This window comes from Microtus pennsylvanicus, chromosome 1, assembly GCF_037038515.1.
Source record: "Microtus pennsylvanicus isolate mMicPen1 chromosome 1, mMicPen1.hap1, whole genome shotgun sequence".
Lineage (NCBI taxonomy): Eukaryota > Metazoa > Chordata > Mammalia > Rodentia > Cricetidae > Microtus > Microtus pennsylvanicus.
The window spans coordinates 219028462-219046633 of NC_134579.1; the positions used below are offsets into that span (position 1 = coordinate 219028462).

General features: G+C 42.1%; 1 protein-coding gene across 1 annotated transcript in view; it reads right to left on the reverse strand.

The window, feature by feature from the left end:
* Positions 1–9109: 9109 nt before the first annotated feature.
* Wdr27 (WD repeat domain 27) overlaps positions 9110–18172 on the reverse strand; it is a 113020-nt gene continuing 103957 nt past the window's right edge. The window contains exon 25 of the mRNA XM_075951460.1: positions 9110–10241. Coding sequence (XP_075807575.1) covers positions 10191–10241 — 51 coding nt within the window. The 3' untranslated portion in view covers positions 9110–10190. The remainder of the gene's footprint in view (positions 10242–18172) is intronic.

The window sequence follows — 18172 nt, forward strand, 5'->3', positions numbered from 1 at the left end:
TAAACTACACAGTGGGGTTCTTGTGAGTACCCTCTCCCTGCACTGTACCTGAGAACCACTGTACTCCTACACACACACACATGCCCATGCACGCCTGTACGCATGCACACACATGCACATGTGCATGTCCATACATGCACACATTTACACACATGCACACACATGCATGCATGCACACATGTGCGCACACACACACACACACACACACACACACACTGGTTCTGGCGACCTTCTGCATAGACGATCCAGCAGACATACTCTCTTCCACATTATTGCCATCTCCCAGCTGTATTACACACGAATGGGCCATCGATACTTGGGTCCTATGCCTGCTCCAGGCTGGATGACTACAGTTCAAACGCCTCCTTATGTAGATATTCATCTGCTTTCCCTCTTGGGTTTCTCCTGCATATCTTTACACCAATCTGTTTCCAATGGCTGTGACAGAAAAGAACAAAGACACCTGAAGAAATCAACTTAAAAGAGGAAAGGGAAACCTGGCTCATGTTTTCAGAGGTTTTGGTCCATGGTTCATGGACTCCAGTGATTGGGGGCCTGAGGTAAAGTGGAAATCATGGTGGGGAGTGTGAAACACTCACCTTGTAGAGGTCAGGAAATAACAATGAGACACAGGGGGAGACATCTGAGGATGGGGCTGGATTTTGACCATTTTGGACACCTCTGAGGCTAATCCTTCTTAAATATCACGAACCCTTTTCTGCTACACTTGCCACGAGCTATATACATGGCTGTCAGCATACACTCACATACAACTTCATGCCAAAAGTTTCTTAACCTTATTCATCATGGTGAGCTTGCTGTGGGACAATGGTTTTACCCTGTAAAGATTTGTTTCTTGTACTTGTTTAATAAAATACAGATTGGCCAGTAGCCAGGCAGGAAGTAGAGGTGGGGCAATGACAACAGGAGGATTCTGGGAAGGGGAAAGACTCAGTCTGCAGCTGTCACCCAGACACAGAGGCAGCAAGATGTGACTGCCTCGCTGAAAAAGGTACCAAGCCACATGGGCTAACACAGACAAGAATTGTGGGCTAATATAAGTTATAAAAGTTAATAAGAAGCCTGAGATAATAGGCCAATCAGTTTATAATTAATGTAGGCCTTTGTGTGTTTATTTGGGACTAAAAGGATGTGGGACCTGGTGGGGCAGAAATCTCAGCCCACAGTGAGCTGGTATATTATCCCAACTGATGTTATACACTTTCAGAATAATAGTTATAATAGTAATGATTCCCCCTGGTATTTAAGAGTATAGCTGTGCTCCTGAGCCTCTGGCCCTCAGACTTCAGGAGAGCTGGGTACTCTCCCCACCATCCAGCAGGTGCACAATGAATTGGAACATAACAAACATCCCAAGGACATGCACCAGAAGGCAAGCCCTGTAGCCTCAATGCTTCAAAACAGAGAGGCAGCCGCCCCCACAGAAACCTCCATGATGGCCCAGAATTTGTCCTTGGAGATACAGAGGGAGGTATGTTGTAGAACATTATGTTAAGATATGTTACATTTGTTTATGCTATGGAAATGTGTTTAATGATGCAAAGATGTGTTGCATTCTTTTATGTTGCATTTGTTTAACTCTGTGAAGCTGTGTTATTTTGCCTGTCTGAAACACCTGATTTATCTAATAAAGAGCAGAACGGCCAATAGCAAAGCAGGAGAAAGGACAGGCAGGGCTGGCAGGCAGAGAGGATAAATAGGAGGAGAAATCTGGGGCAAAGATAGAGCGAGAAACAGGAGAGGAGACCAGGACTCCCGGGGCCAGCCACCCAGCTACACAGCAAGCCACAGAGAAAGAAGTCCAGAAAAGTATATAGAAATAGAGAAAGATAAAAGTCCAGGTGCAAAAGGCAGACAGGATAATTTAAAGTTAAAAAATAAAAAAGCTGGCTAGAAATAAGCCATGCTAAGGTCAGGCATTCGTAAGTAAGAATACGGCTCCATGTGTATTTATTTGGTAACTGGGTGGTGGAGCCCCAAGAGAGCCAAGAAAATCAAGAGTATATAACAACCAACAGCACAGGTGTCCTCAGAGTCTTCTGGCATTGTAATGTCACATACGGGGGTACACAGAACTCCTGAGGCCTAGCTTCATTACCAGTAGGGATTGGTGATTGTGTGGAATGGGAATTCCTGCCATGGTCATATCCAGACCGGTGCACAGCAATGTGTGCACACACTGCCCACCACTGGCCCTCCCTGGCTTCTGCCGGAGTTGGGAGGCTCACAATGAAATGAATGTGTTGAGCAAATGTCTAACTGTACAACAAACCTCATAGGCTGCCTTCCTGCTGCCACCTCAGCCTCAGGCATTGATTAATAAGATCTGTGGTGGTTTGAATAAGAATGGTCCCCATAGGCTCATATATTTGAGTGCTTTGTCACCAGAGAATGTCAGCATTTGAAAGGATTAGAAGGATTAGGAGGTAAGCCCTTGTTGGAGGAGATGTGTCACTAGGAGTAAACTTTGAGGGTTTCAAAGGCTCACACCAGGCCCAGTGTGTCTATCTGTCTGTCTATCTGTGTGTGGGCGTATCAGGAATTAACATACTTAGCTACTGCTCCATCAAGCTTGCCAAAGAGGGTATTTGATAGTTTGAGTTTGGGGAGAACCTAATGGTAGCAAGTATGTAATGGCAGGCTTCACACTCAATATGAATCCTGGAAGCTGCTGTCACTACAAATGAGAAACTAAACACAAGAACAGTCAATGCCGTGGGACACTCCCACCGGCCTCATCTAGAACTCCAGGGTGACACAGAATTGCGAAATGTGTGGAAGGGGCTTTGTGTCAGTGGGAGTACCTGCCCATTTCTGGGTGTCTCCTCTGGCAGCTGCACCTGGAATCTGGCAGCTGGAGATGATGGCTAGAACCCACCTTTGGGTGAAAGCGAGGGAGTACTCGACAGGTGAGCAGGAACCCAGCTTCACAGTGAGAAGGGACTGCCTAGGGAACTGGCTCTTACTAACAGGATCAAACAGTCAAGAGCTCTGGCCTTTCCCTGTGCAAGCAGAGGCACTGTGGGAAGGAAGTTCAGCATGAGTTCCAGCCCAGAAGGGAGCTAGGGACACAGGGAGTCATGGCCTTGACACCTTTCCAGAGTTCACAGGCTGGTGGGAAGCTGGGAAAACCCAGTCACAGACCGACAGGAACCTGCTGCATGCTGTGGTGGACGGTAGGGCAGCCTTTGCAGGTGTGTATGGGGGTTGGGGTCCTTCTGGGAAGTGTAAGAAGATGAGCTATCAAGCTACAGAAGGGCCTGGGTGTCCAGGGAGTAGAAAGAAGTCCTGTCATTTAGGATTACGGGCAGGCACTAGGGAGAACTCCATGGCTGAAAATCCTGAGCAGGAGGGAGAGGATCCTGCAGTTCAGGATCAGTTCTCCTGGGGACAGTGGTGCTTTGTAGGGGGACTGGGTCAAGGCTTGGGTTCACACAGATGCATCTATATATCACCAGAGAATTGGGGCTGTCCGTAGGTGTTGTGTTCTATAATTGTGGAAGAAAGTAAACACAAAGCATTGGGAAGATCTCCACATGCTAAACAAGGGTCTAAGCATTGGGAAGATCTCAATATGCTAAACAAGGGTCTTTTTTTTATTGAAAAAAATTTCTGCCTCCTCCCAGCCTCCCATTTCACTCCCCCTCCCCCCACTTCTCTCCCCCTCCCTGTCCAGTCTGAAGAGCAGTCAGGGTTCCCTGCCCTGTGGAAAGTCCAAAGTCCTTCCCCCTCCATCCTGGTCTAGGAAGGTGAACATCCAAACTGGCTAGGCTCCCACAAAGCCAGAACATGAAGTAGGATCAAAACCCAGTGCCATTGTCCTTGGCTTCTCAGCAGCCCTCATTGTCCGCCATATTCAGAGAGTCCGGTTTTATCCCATGCTTTTTCAGTCACAGTCCTTTTTTGGTTTTTAAAGGAAGCTTTTAGCCTGTCCATGCAGATAAAATTATTTGACCATGTGCTTCAGACATAATTCGCTGCCAAAATTTCTTAACTATATATTTTTAGCAGAACCACTGCTTACCAGCACTAATTACACAGCGTTCTCTGCCTGAGAAATTACTACAGACTGCAGAGGAATTGCTAGGCTGACCTCCGATGTCCTGGTGCCATGTCCTACCAATAAAAACAACACTGCAGAAATGATATCCTTAAAAGAAGGGGAGAGATGCAGACCAATGAACCCAACTTCTTTCCTGTCATGGATATAGACAGTTAATATTTCTAAAATGGTGCAAAAAGATCTTTATTAGAATTGAACTATGGAAAATCTGTACTTCAAAACAACAGAGAAACTCCCAGAAGAACAACTCAGATGGTCCTTTGCCCTTTTTTTCACTAGGACTTGACTCACAGCACAAACTCTGCATGCACAGGAAACCAAATGAGTGTTGTTGGAGGCCGCTTGTTCGTTCCCCAGCCACCCAGACTCCCGAAATAACCACACAGAAACTATATTATTTAAATCACTGCTTAAACTACAATAATGGCTAGCTCTTACATTCTAAACTAGCCCATCTCCATTCATCTGTGTATCGCCACGTGGCTGTGGCTTAACAGATAATGTTCCGTCCCCAGCATCTGTCTCTGGCGGGGCTACATGGTGTTTCCTGACTCCACCTTCTTTCTCCCAGCATTCAGTTTAGTTTTCCCCACCTAGCTCTACTCTGCCCTATCACTGGCCAAGGCAGATTCTTTATTCATATAAAAGCAACACATATACAGAGGAACCTCCCACACCACATGAAATTTTCTGGAGTTGGAATTTACTTAAATTTGCTTCATATTTACATGTTTGTCTTTACAAGTTAACATGTTTGAAGTGTGCGCAACTTGGTCCTTGTCATAGCTTGTTTCTCTGTTGCCATGATAAAATACTGACCAAAAGCGACAGGGAGGAAAGCGCTTATTCGCATCATACGTTCTGACACAGTTCATTATTTAGCAGGCATCATGGAGGAACTAATAACTCGCTTGCTGCTCAAGGCTTGCTCAGCCCACCTGCCCAGGAGTAGCCCTGACCACAGTGGTTCCTCCCATATCAATCATTCACGAAAACGTTCCTCAGACTTGCCCACATGACAATCTGAGAGAGGTATTCCTCAGTGGAGGTCCCCTTTCTAGGTTTCTGTTGACAAAAACTAATAAGCACAACCCTTAAATACAGCAGGAAAATGGTATTTCTTGCTGGAGTGTGTTCACTGCTCAGCCTGCTGGATTGGAGGTGTCTTCTGTCACAGACTGGACAGTCTGCTGGGTTGGCTATGTCCTCTTCCTGGTGGCATCCTCTCTCACAGACTTAACACTTTGAGGGCTGGATGTGTCTTGTTCTGTATGTGCATCTTTCACATGTCACACAAAGGACATGTTCTATCCTAACCCAAACACAGAAGTGAGCTCACAAATGTGCGAGGCCTCATAGCTTTGGCTATGAAATGCGTAACCTCAGACTGGCATCTTAAATTCATTTGTTAATTCTGTAATCTCCAGGGCGAGCTAGTGTGGTGTATACAGTAGAAAAACACCACAGAGACCCTATTTTCAACAAAGTATAAGGTAAGGACTGACACTCAAGGTTTTCATCTGATATTCACACTCACTGTGGCACCGACACACCCAGGTTCAAACACACAAATGCACACACACACACACACACACACACACCACACACACACACACCACACACACACACACACACACTTATATAGCCATAGGCAAATTCTGATAAACTAGTTTTGATTATATAAGTTACTATAATACTTTTTAAACAAAATGCTTTATCTTTTTGTCCTCAGATATAAATATTGCTTTAAATATCTTCAAAGACAATAATAGTTCAATATAAAATTCCACTAAAATTAGACAAGTGGCTAATTAAAGAGGCCAAGAAAAGAAGTGGAGAAGGGTAGATGGAAATATCACAGGGAAACTCTACTTTGGAGTACCTGATACAAAAATCAATATTAAATAAAGCCTTTGCTACTATGTTTCATAGTAAAAATTACAAAATATTAATTCAAATATTAGTTACTTTTATATATTCACACTAAACAATATTTTCTGAATATGGAATCATGGCTGAAGCTTTTACCTGGCAGACAGTTCAGTGGGAAGAAGCAAGAGTGTCCAGGGATTGGTTTGATGGTCATGAACAAACAACTCTGGTGTTCAGGTCATATACAGACAGCACCATTCAGATAGTATCGATCATGATTATAACATGAAAGATTAGGAGTGGTTTTCAAAATTGAAAATGTTACTGTTATAAATATTTGCAGGCATTAAAACCTTACAGCACACCATAACCTCCCGAGTCACTGCAATGAAACTGGCATGTATGCTTACGGCAGAGACTGGGTGGCATGTGCTACTGTAGGGACTGTGCTCTTAAAATGTGAGCCAGCTGGGCAGTGCTGGCACACACCTTTAATCCCAGCACTCCGGAGGTAGAGGCAGGCGGATCTCTGTGAGCTGAGTGAGTTCCAGGAAAGCCAGGGCTGTTAGACAGAGAAGCGCTGTCTTGAAAACCAAATAAATAAATAAATACGCACACACACACAGACATACTTGTGAGCCAATTCATATGAAATGGTTTAGGTGACAGACTGGGAATCCCGTAGAGGGTGACACAGACTAAAACCAGGGCTGTTCCCCTCAGGAAGGCAAGGAGGAACCGTGCCAAGTGCCCTAGAGGTTCTGCGGCACAGCTTTGGTTGGGACAGGGGATGCGCCTAGCACAGAGTATTCACCTGAATTGTCACAAGAGTCTGGCACTGGGACACTGATGAACAGCCAGGAAAGAGGAGATGAGCACCAATGTTGGCCTTCCTGGCACAGTGTCCTTGAGGGCATTCCTGGTGCCTGTTACAAACAGCCCCACAGATTGTACTGTAGTCACTGGGGAGAGAGCAATGTAAGCCTGGGCCAACATAGAAGCTCAGCTGGGCTCACAGCTTGCAAGGTAGTAGGAGAGAAGCCAGAACATAACTAGACATGAAAGATTTCCCCAGAAGCAATCCATGGAGATCTTATCTAGAGTGGGCCAGGATATAAGGCCCTCTTTCAGAGGGAATAGAACAATAAATGATCAGCTCATGTCCATTCCCCCAAACACCTACTGTTCCTATTATCATATGGTTTTATAGCCCACCTCAGCTTCAGAGGGCAGGAGTGAAGGCATAGGCTGTAGACTTTTGGTCGACCGGTAGAGTAGTTTGCCTTTAAAGCTTGTATCGTTTCAAAGGCTTCAACCTGTAAGCTAGTTGGTTACACGGCAGTTTGTGCTAAGTGTTTGGCACCAGCAACCCCCATACAGAGCCACGGACACAAAAGACGTGTCCTGCACAGACCGGACAGATGGCGACCGGCTTCTACAGTTTACGAAACTGAAGTTCACTCATCCATTCTAGAAAAGCCTCTTGTTTTCTCTCCTGTTTCCAGTCAGACTCGTTGCCTCACACGAAGGATAATGTATACAAAGGTTCTGGACACACTCCAGGGAATTCCCGAGAAAGCTCACATTTGAGATTGCTGAGGCAAAAGAAAAAGGCTACAAAAAGCACTATTTTCTGAAATGCAGCCCAGTGAGTGGACATGCCTCCCAAATAGTGCTTACACCTGGGAGCAAGTATTCAAAACATTATCTTGTGGGGCTACTTCAGATTCAAACCACAAGATCATCTCATAAAACTACAATGATATTTGAACAAAGTAGAGTGAGAAACAGGTGGCCATTACCTAATTCAAAGGTGAAATGGTGTCTGTGTATCTGGGGTAGAAACTAACGCAGTCATTTAAATCTGCATTTGCATCAATGTTTTCATTTCCTCCTGACGCCTTTCTTCCAGACTTCACATTCACCAGCGGCTCCTCTTCTGTACTCTTGGAGAAAAACCAGAGCAGTAGTCCTTGACATCAGCCTGAGTGGTGGTCCCCCAGGAAACCCAGTCCTCACAAAGGCTGGGGAGGGCACAGTCTTAGGCACAGTGCTCTGTTGGAGGCGTGAAGTCCCAGTTGCTGCGGTGCTAGCACATGGCACCTCAACCTGAAGTTCCTCTTGTAAACAGCTTCTGTCGTAATTCAAAGGGCAACAGCCCTTGTGACTTCAGTGGTCCAGATGCTGTGGGAACCAAGGCCGCTCCCTGTGGGACACTACAGTCCCACGTGGAGACTCTTGGGTTGTGACTTGTCATCTTTGACCCCACCCGACAGGCCAGGCAAAGGACAGAAGAGCTGCTTGCCCTCTTCAGGAAGATGTTCTCTGCCCCAGCCCTCTATAAACTGTGCACTAACTGGTGCCTACCTGGGTGGGACTGTCCAGGGGGCTCCACAGCTCCAGCACAGGGATGTCAGACTCCCGCACTCGTGTTTAGAAAGAGATAAGCTGATCCTCTTTTCCAATATTCACAGGGAGAATATAACATTTCTATGAATGTAACTGTTATATAAACCAGTGTCAAGAGTCATAAAATAATCAGTGCAAGATGGCTCCCCCCTCCCCAGACTCCCTGGTTGAGGCCCAGGTACAGCCGTCCAGTCCTTATCTTCATCGTCATTTTGTTTTGTTGTCCCCATGTGAGTGACCATCCTTTCTGCCCATGTTCAGTTTCCTGATCACTCCAAACACTGCAGACACCCCCTTCAGCAGTTAGACAAATTTGTATCACTTCTCGTCTGAGCTACCTGTGCTATGTCCATTCAGCTCTTGTCTTTCTGGAATCTATGATGTCATAATGAAAGGAGAAAGGGGCACTCAACTCTCAATTTTTTAAAACACACTGTTTATGAGTTCAAGTGCATGCAGTAAGTAGATTAGTAAGACTCAGGCATCAGTAAGTGGGAGATGACTTGAAGCCTCAGGCGCCAAGGGACTAAGAGCCCCAACAGCTACCATAAATGGTCACCTACTCATCTGGGAAAATTTTTTACCAAAAAGAAAATTCCCCATGTATGTGGAGTGTCTCAACCTCTTCGGTGCCAGCAAATGTCATGAACTCAGCGTGCAAGGCACCATGGAGCTATGCCCCAGCAAACTCAGGGATAACAGGGGAACTTACACAGAAAAAACAAATCAAAGTTGATCCTAATTAGAATATGAGCAAATTTTGATCGGCAATAAAAACGGGAATAAAAGACATGAGAGAGAAAAGAACAAGGCAGCGAAGACATAGTTTTATGCTCACTCCTTTAGCGAGAAATTTCTGTGGTTAAAATGTGGTCAGGCAACCAACACACCAACAGTTCGGTTTTGCAGTAATACTGACAGTGAACTTCTGAGGGGCTGTCGCCTGTGGCCTGCATGCCCCTGAGACCCACAGACACCTGTACTGTACGTACACTTCGTCTTTTCCCCACTAGCCACCTGGTGTATGCACAGCACAGAGAACATTCATGCTAGACAGGAAAGGCCAGCTTCCTCCCAGACAGGCCTGGAATGCAGAGCAGTCTTTAAGCTGGAGACAAGAATGGGGTCCACATCTGCAAAGAAAGCCTTGCAAGGGAATGGGGAAAATGAACAAAAAATTGCTTATTCCAGAAGGTTTGGGCCAAATCCCTCTGTGGCCAGGCTTGGGACCACGACCACATTCTTGCTTTGATGTCTTCAAACACATGGATGTGCCAATGTTGAGCAAACCCATGACATATTCCCCAGAACATGAATCATTTTATCTTTCAAATACCAAAGGGAATCATAAGAACCTCCCGCTAGAGATTGAGAAGACCAAACTGAGTATGGTGTCCATCTTCTGTGCCCTGGGCCTTGTTCATCCTGAAGAAACCAAAGGGGGACATCAAGGTGGACAGTATCAGGCCATGGCATCCTTGTCACCTTGCACCCTCCAGTGCAGCTGCCACGGTAGGATGCATGAAGTGAGAAACTGCAGAGTGCAGAATAAGATGACCCGGCTTCTGTAGAGGCCAGTGCTGCTTCAGGCCCCCACCCTTCCTTCTCTCAAACGTACCAACAGGAAACAGACACCGACTCATCTTTATTGAAGAATAACTGCACAGATGGGCTATGGTTTCTAGGAGAAGGGAAGCTCAGAGGAGGGTGAGTCCTGCAGAAGGGGAATCCAGCAAGGGCCCCCTACAAAAACTGCCCCATCTGCCTCAATGGCAAGTCATGAATTCTTTCATTTCTTCCTGCAGTCTTATCCTCAGGCCAGCAGTCACTCAGCCACAAAGAGCTGAAGTTTCCCATCCAAGGTGGCAGTGGCAAGCTGTAACACAAAGGGGAGCCCTACATTACCACCAAACATTTTCTATTCACTGAGTAACCAGGGATAAAAGTGGCCACAGAGTTTACACATTAGTTGTAATGTTTCAGATCAAAGAGCAAAACTCATTAAATTAGTAAAATCTGTTGCAGTAGTATAATACTTATACTTCATTAGTCCAAGACACATTCCACTAATGCTTTAGAATCTGAAATGCTTTGACCTTAGAATTCTGAGTTTCAGAACAGCCTGGGTGATAAGATCTTATTTCCACAAAAAGTTAAAATAAAAATGGAGACCACAGGATGCATGGGGCTTTGTCAAGCAGACCAACATGTGCCCGAAGAACTCTAGGGACAAGAAGAGAATCAGGGAGAATATTTAAAGAAATATGACAAAAAAAAGAGATTCTAAAATTGATAAAAGATATATAAACATCTGTGCTCAATAGGCTCCCGAGATGAGCTAAAATAGCCTCACGCATCCATGATGCAGTAAATATCAAAAGCCAAAACCAGGCTGAATCCCAGAGGCAGCAGAAAAAAAGTGGCTCACGACCCAGGATACTCTCAGTGGCTGACAGACTAAAGAGATTAAAAGAAAGGGTCTCTCTCTGTCAACAGAGAATCCTGCATCTAGTAAACACACTTGAGTCGTGATGGGGAAATTGAGGCTTCCCAGATAGGCCAAGGGTCATTACCTCTAGTCCTGTCCTCTAAGGAACGCTAGAGGGAGCCCACTTTCCAGTGACATGAAGAACTGTGAATATGGACTTAAAGTCACATGAGGATAAAGGTCTTAATAAAGGCAAATGTATGAGCAATTACACCAATAGAACTCTATAATTTTTGAGACTTTATGTGTATGGGTGTTTTCCCTGCATGCATGTCTGTGTACCACATGCACGCAGTGCCATGGGGGCCAGAGGAGAGTGTCAGATTCCTGGGGACTGGACTTATGGAGGGTTGTGCACCATCATGTAGGCGCTGGGAGTTGAATCTAAGTCCTCTGGAAGAGCCATTTCTCCAGGCCCTCAGTAACTAATTTTAAGAGGCAAATACATTATTAAAAAATTGTTAGTGTCAAAGAATTAATGTTGTAACTTGGATTTGCAACTCTACATTTTCATACATAATTTAAGAAGCAAGTGAATTTTAAAATTATTATTGGCTTATACTTTGATGAACACACTATATTCATAAAATTGTAACTTTCAATTTTAATAACTGAAAAAAGGTTAGTGGGCTGCCCAAGCTTGACAACCTGAGTTCAATCTCAGGAACCGACGGAAAGGTGGGAGGAGGGAACAAATTCCACAAAGCTGTCCTCGGATCTCCACATGTCCACTGTGGCATGGATATTCTTCCTCAAAATAATAAAAATTTAAGCTGAAAAAGGCAGGGGTAGCAGTGATAGAAAAAGCAGAGTTTTGTGTGTTATTGAAGTTAGTCTAGTATAAATAAAATTCAAGTGTGTCAACTTTAAAAGGTTAAATGTAATCTCTACAAAGACAGTATCTATAAAATATACACAAAAGGAAATACTTTGAACCATTTTATTACAAGAATTGACTAACAACAAAGGAAGAACATATGCAAGAAAGGAGGGGAAAATCTAAACCACATGTGGGGAAAGTACAGAAGTAAGCTCCTTCTTATCTATAATTACTTTAAATGTAAGCAGATTGGCTCTGCAACAGCAAAAAGGTAAAGGTTGGAAGGATGTATTAAAACAAATGGTCCACCTATATGCTGTCTACAAGAAACTCATTTTAGATACAGCACCACAAATAAATTGAAATGAAAAGAAGGTATTCTATGCAAATAACAACCCAAAGTGAGTGGGGATGGCTCAGAAAACTAGACTTTAAATAAAATGAGATATTTTTATTGGTAAACATGTCAATGGCCCAAGACACAATGATACAAACATTCACATAGATCATAGAGACCACTGAAACACATGAAACAGAAATAAGGAAAATAAAGAGTAAGCTTTTTGACAATAACAGGTTTCAGTGCTTTCCTGTCTTCTGTCAACCCCATAGAAGGCCTGAGAAGGGAGATAATATTACTTGAGCAGGCAGGAAGTACAATCATGTAGCGTCCAAGGCGAGCAATATATGACAGAGACAATTAGCTACCTGAGCAATCACCCAAAGTCTCATTTTGCAATGTTGAAGCAACCAACTTTGGCTATGGCCTAGCATAATTTACAGACCATTTTCAGAGGCAGGAAATTTTTCAAAACTTGTCTTGGCAAGATTTGACAGTCTTTTTTTCTTGTATCCTGCTTGTCTTGTCTGGACATCATGCATTTTGTCAGTGGTCAATGCATGGGCAGTTCCTTGCCCAAAGGCCAATTTTGCCAAGAAGAAAACAAGCTCCAAGTGGAGTGTCTTTGGTGCTCAACATTCTCTCAGGAATAGATTAGTGCTGTCAGGAGCAATCATGTCTCATGTCAACAGAACCCTAAGTTATTTAAATGCCGTGTTCCACAGATCCTTGAAGTGGTTTGAAGATTACCTATCTAGACAGAATACAATCTCTATAGTGGTAAGGAACAATTGTCTATATTCTGTCAATTATGTTTTAAATAAATGTGACTGGCCAGTAGCCAGACAGGAAGGATAGATGGGACAACCAGACAGGAACTAGAGGCGGGTCAATGAGAACAGGAGAATTCTGGGAAGAGGGAATCTCCCTCTGCAGTCCTCTCCAGACAGTGAAGAAGCAAGATGTGACTATGCCACTGAAAAAGGTACCGAGCCATGTAGCTAACATAGATAAGAATAATGGGTTAATATAAGTTATAAGAGTTAATAAGAAGCCTGAGCTAATGGTCCAATCAGTTTATCATTAATATAGACCTCTGTGTGATTTCTTTGGGACTACATGGCTGTGGGACTTGGTGGGAGGACAAAAGCCGGGTAGAACAAGGACTTGGTAGGGCAAGAAACTCTGACAACATGCATCCTTGATTAAGTTCATTTCTTAGAAGCTTTCTTTTCTTTGAGGCTACTGTGAATGGAATTGTGTCCATAATCTCTTTCTCTGTATGTTTGTTGGTGGTGTGTAGAAAAGCTATTGATTTGTACAAGTTGATTCTGTATCCTGCCACATTGCTGGATTTGTTTATTGCTTCTAGATGCTTTCTGGTACAATGTTTAGAATCTCTACTGTATAGTAACTTGCCATCTTCTTTCCCTATTTCTATCCTTTGAATTTTTTTCTTGCCTTGTTGCCTCAACTAGCACTTGAGCAAAAGATTGAAAATGAGTGGGGATGCTGAAAATCCTTGTCTTATTCCTGAATTCAGTGGGATTGCATCAAGCTGTTTTTAGGATGTTGATGGCTGAGGGTTTCTCATATATAGCTTTTCTTATGTTGAGGTATGTTTCCTCCAGACCTACTCTGTCTAGAACTTTTATCATGAAGGCATCTTGGATTTTTATCAAAGGTATTTTTTTGAGATGATCATGTGATTTTTATCTTTAAGTCCATTTATGTGATATATTACCATTTATTTACTTATGTTTGCTGAATCATCCCTACATATAAGTACACAACCAACCTGTTCATGGCACATAATCTTTTTGATATATATGTGTATTCTGTTTGTAAATATTTTTTTTGATTTTCGAGACAGGGTTTCTCTGTAGCTTTTGGTTCCTGTCCTGGAACTAGCTCTTCTAGACCAGGCTGGCCTCGAACTCACAGAGATCGTCCTGCCTCTGCCTCCCAAGTGCTGGGATTAAAGGCGTGCACCACCACCACCCGGCTGTTTGTAAATATTTTATTGAATATTTTGAATCTATGTTCATCAGGAATATTGCTCTGTAGTTTTCTTTTCTATTGTTGTGTCTTTACCTGATTTGGGTATTACTATGATACTGGCTACGTAAAAGGAGTGTGGGAGAGTCCTTTTGTTTCTAACTTTTTAAAAATGAATTGTAAATGACTGACTGTAGATCTTTGAATGTCTGGTACAATTCTTCTGTGAATCCTCTAACCCTACCTTCTTTTTTTCTTAGCTGTAAATCTTTTTTTTAATTTTCCTTTAAATTTCTTTTTTTTAAGATTTTATTTATTTATTGTGTGTACAAGAGGGTACCAGATCTCATTACAGATGGTTATGAGCCACCATGTGGTTGCTGGGAATTGAACTCAGGACCTCTGGAAGAACAGTCAGTGTTCTTAATCTCTGAGCCATCTCTCCAGCCCCCAGCTGTAAAGATTTTTACGACTGTTTCAGTCTCCTCATTTGTTATGGGTCTGTTTAGGTTCTTTATTTTTCTTGATTAAATTTTGGTGGTTTGACTGAATCTAGAAATTCATTCATTCCTTTGCGGTTTTCCAGCTTAACAGAATACAGGTTTTTAAGGTACTATCTTACTATATTCTGAATTTCTTTAGTGTCTGCTGTAAAGTTTCCCTATAAGTTTCGGGGTCTCTTAATTTGGACCCTTTTCTTTCTTTTGGATAGTTGCACAAACAGTCTGTTAATCTTGCTCGTCTTCTCAAAGAGCTAGCACTGGACCCATTGGTTTTATGCACTGCTTTCTTTGCTTCTATCTCATTGATTTCTGCTCTGACTTTTATTATTTCTTGCCATTGACTGGGTTTGTTCTTATTTTTCCAACTTTTTGAACTGCATCATTAAGTCATTTATTTGTGCTCTTTATGATTTAGAGCCATAAATTCCCCTCATAGGACTGCTTTCTACGTGTCCCAGAGGTTTTGTTGTATTATATTTTTATTTAGTTCCAAGAGGTTATTTCTTTTTTGATTTTTTTTCTCTGACTCATCCATTATTCAGTAATGAATTGTTTAATCTCCATGAGTTTTGTATTTACTAGAGATTTGCTTGCTGTCAGTTTTATGTTTTATTACCTTGTGGTCAGATAGGATACAAGGAATTATTTAAATATTTTTTAATTTGTAAATATTTGGTTTTGCCCCAGTATGTGACCTATTTTAGAAGAGCTTCCACATGCTGATGAGTATAATGTGTATTCTTTGTTGTTTAGCTGGAATATTCTGTAGATAACTTTTAAGTCCATTTGATGTGTGATATCAATTAATTCTGATATTTCTCTATTCTTGTTCATTTGGCCTGTCTGTTGAAGGAAGTGGGGTAATGGGCTAGCACACTATTAATTGATTGTTAATCTGTGTCTTTCAGTAGTAGACATTTTTTTTATGAATTTGGGTGCCCAGAGTTTGGTGCAAGTATTTTTAGGATAGTATTATCTTCTTAATTGACTATTCCCTTGAGTAGAATTAAGCATCCTTCTTTTTCTCTTCTGACTGGGTTTATTTTGAAGTCCGTTTTGCTAGATGTTAGAACAGTGACAACGGCTTGCTTCCTGGTCCCTATTGGCTGGAGTATTTTCGTCCATCCCTTTGCTCTAAAACCGTACCTGTGTGGAAAGATAAGATGTGTTCCTTACAGACAACAGATGGGTGTATTCTATTCAGTTAGTCTACCTTTGATTGGAGAATTGAGGCCATTGATATTTAAAGTTATTATTGAAATATGTGTGTTAATTGTGGCCGCCATGTGGCTAATTTTTGGCATTGTTGTATTCTCAGTGTATTTGTCTTTTAATAATTATGGCACCATACTTCTTTTCATGGGTTCTCTAGAATGTTCATTCCTCTCTTCAACCTGAAATAATGCTCCTGTATTTTCCTTAGGTTTGGTGTATTGGAGATATATTTTTTAGGCTGTTTATGTTGTGAATTTTTCTCCTTTAATCATGGCAGATAGTTTTTCTGGGTATACTATTTTAGGTCTTTCAGGACTTGGAATGCATTGCTTCATGTTCTGTTATTCAAAGTTTTATTGAGAAATCAGCCATTATTCTGATGTGGTTTTCTTTATTTGTAACTTGGATTTTTCTCTTACGACTCTCAAAATGCTTTCTTTGTTACATATACTTAGTGTTTTAACTATGATATGAATTTTCTTTTCCAGTCTTGTCAATTTGATGCTCTGCATGCTTCTTGTGTCTGTACGGATGTGTCTTTCCTTGCTTGGGGAGTTTTCTGCTATGATCTTGTTGAAGACCTAGTCTATGTCACTGATTAAGGTGTCTTCTCCCTCCTGTGTGTCTATATTTCATAGTTTGGGGTGTTTTTTTCATAGTGTCCCACATTTACCATATTCCTTTCCTGCATTTTTAAAGATTGTTCATACTCCTTGCTTATTTGATCTGGATCCTTTATTTTACCTTGATATATTTTAGTCTTGATATTCTATCTTCTGCTTGATTCATTCTTCTTGTAAGGCTTTTCCTTTGAGTTTTATAGTTGAGCTACAGAGTTTTCACTTCAGTTTGAGTCCTCTTCAATATTTCTATCTCTTGATTGAGCTCCAATCTCAAGACTGTCTTTGTCATTTACATCTCTTACGTTTGTGTTTTCTTAGGCATCACTCAGACATTTCTTCTTCTTAAAGTCTTTCTCCTTAATTTCATCAAGCCATTTCTTTGTGTTTTCTTTAAAGTCTTGGATTCCTTGATGACATTTACTATTTTTTTAAATTCTGTATCCTGGGTTTATCTATGTATTTTCTGCGGGACTGGTAGATTTGGAAGTTGAATACTGACTTGATCTTTCATACTGTTTCTATCTTTGTGATGAGATCTGAGCATGTGGACTCACTTTGTTAGCTCTAAGTGTGATATGGATGGAGCAGATTGGGGCAGAAAAGAGGATGTGTGGGCAGGTTGGGCCTGGAGGCTGGAAATGGCTTGGGTAGAATCAAGTCAGGTGGACAGAGGAGATTAGGCAGTAAACTATGTTTCCTGGTCCAAGCCTATTGTGTTGGGATAAATCTGGCTGAATGGAAAGGTTGCATATGGCCTGTGAGAAACCTGTAGACTCTGGGTAGATAGGGCAGGTCCTGGCAGACACCTAGAGGTTGGTTGTGGTATAGGTAAGGGTGGCCAGACAAAGCTAGGGCATTGGATGTGGGGTCCAAGCTAGCTATGGCAGGTTGGAGAAAGGATAGGTGTGGAGAGACAGGAAGACGCATGGGACTAGAGCCTGGGTTAGGATGTGGGAGGCCTGGCTGGGTGGAGTGTTAACCAATCTTCATCATCAGTCTATCAGTAGCTTTCTGGGTTGACAATCTTTCAGACTGACATAAATGAACGATTGCTTTCTTAAGTGAATAACTAGTATCAGTGAAATTGTAGCAAGCCTGACCACCCTCTACAAGTGTCCAGGAGAATCAAAGGGAAACACAACAGAACTAGCAATGGAAGGAACTTTGCACGCTTATTAATGAGAGGCAAGATAAGAAAATATCATTAGGCTTACCTACCTGCAGGTTCAGCTTGAAAAGACAATTTTAAAACAGACTATATCCAATAGACTTCAGAAGATAAAGAATAAAGGTGATTCTTAGGAAGCAATTTTTAAAGAACAGAAAATTACACAGCTTAGATGCCAAATTGATGAGATTTTTAAAGTGTTGTTAGTAAGTTTATAGCGATGGAAATTTTACAACAAACCAAACTTCTATTTCATGGGAAGAAAAAAACAGACATTATCGGATAAAATATGGAACTTCAAAATATCAAATGTAGCTACAAAATATCACTGAAAAATCAAATAATGTATTACAAGAAAAGGAAAAAGTGACATAGAAAAAGTAGTGACCACAGAAACTGGTGAGAATTTAGCCTCTTTCTAGCAACAGCAAACCTATAGAGAGCACACCTATTGCAAACCTATAGAGAGAAAACCTATAGCAAACCCATAGAAAGCAAACTTACAATAAACCTACAGAGAGTACATCTACAGCAAACCTATAGAGAGCGCACCTATAGTAAACCTATAGAGAGCACAGCTATAGTAAACCTATGGGGGAAAACCTATAGCAAACTTATAGAGAGCACAGCTATGGTAAACCTATAGAGAGCA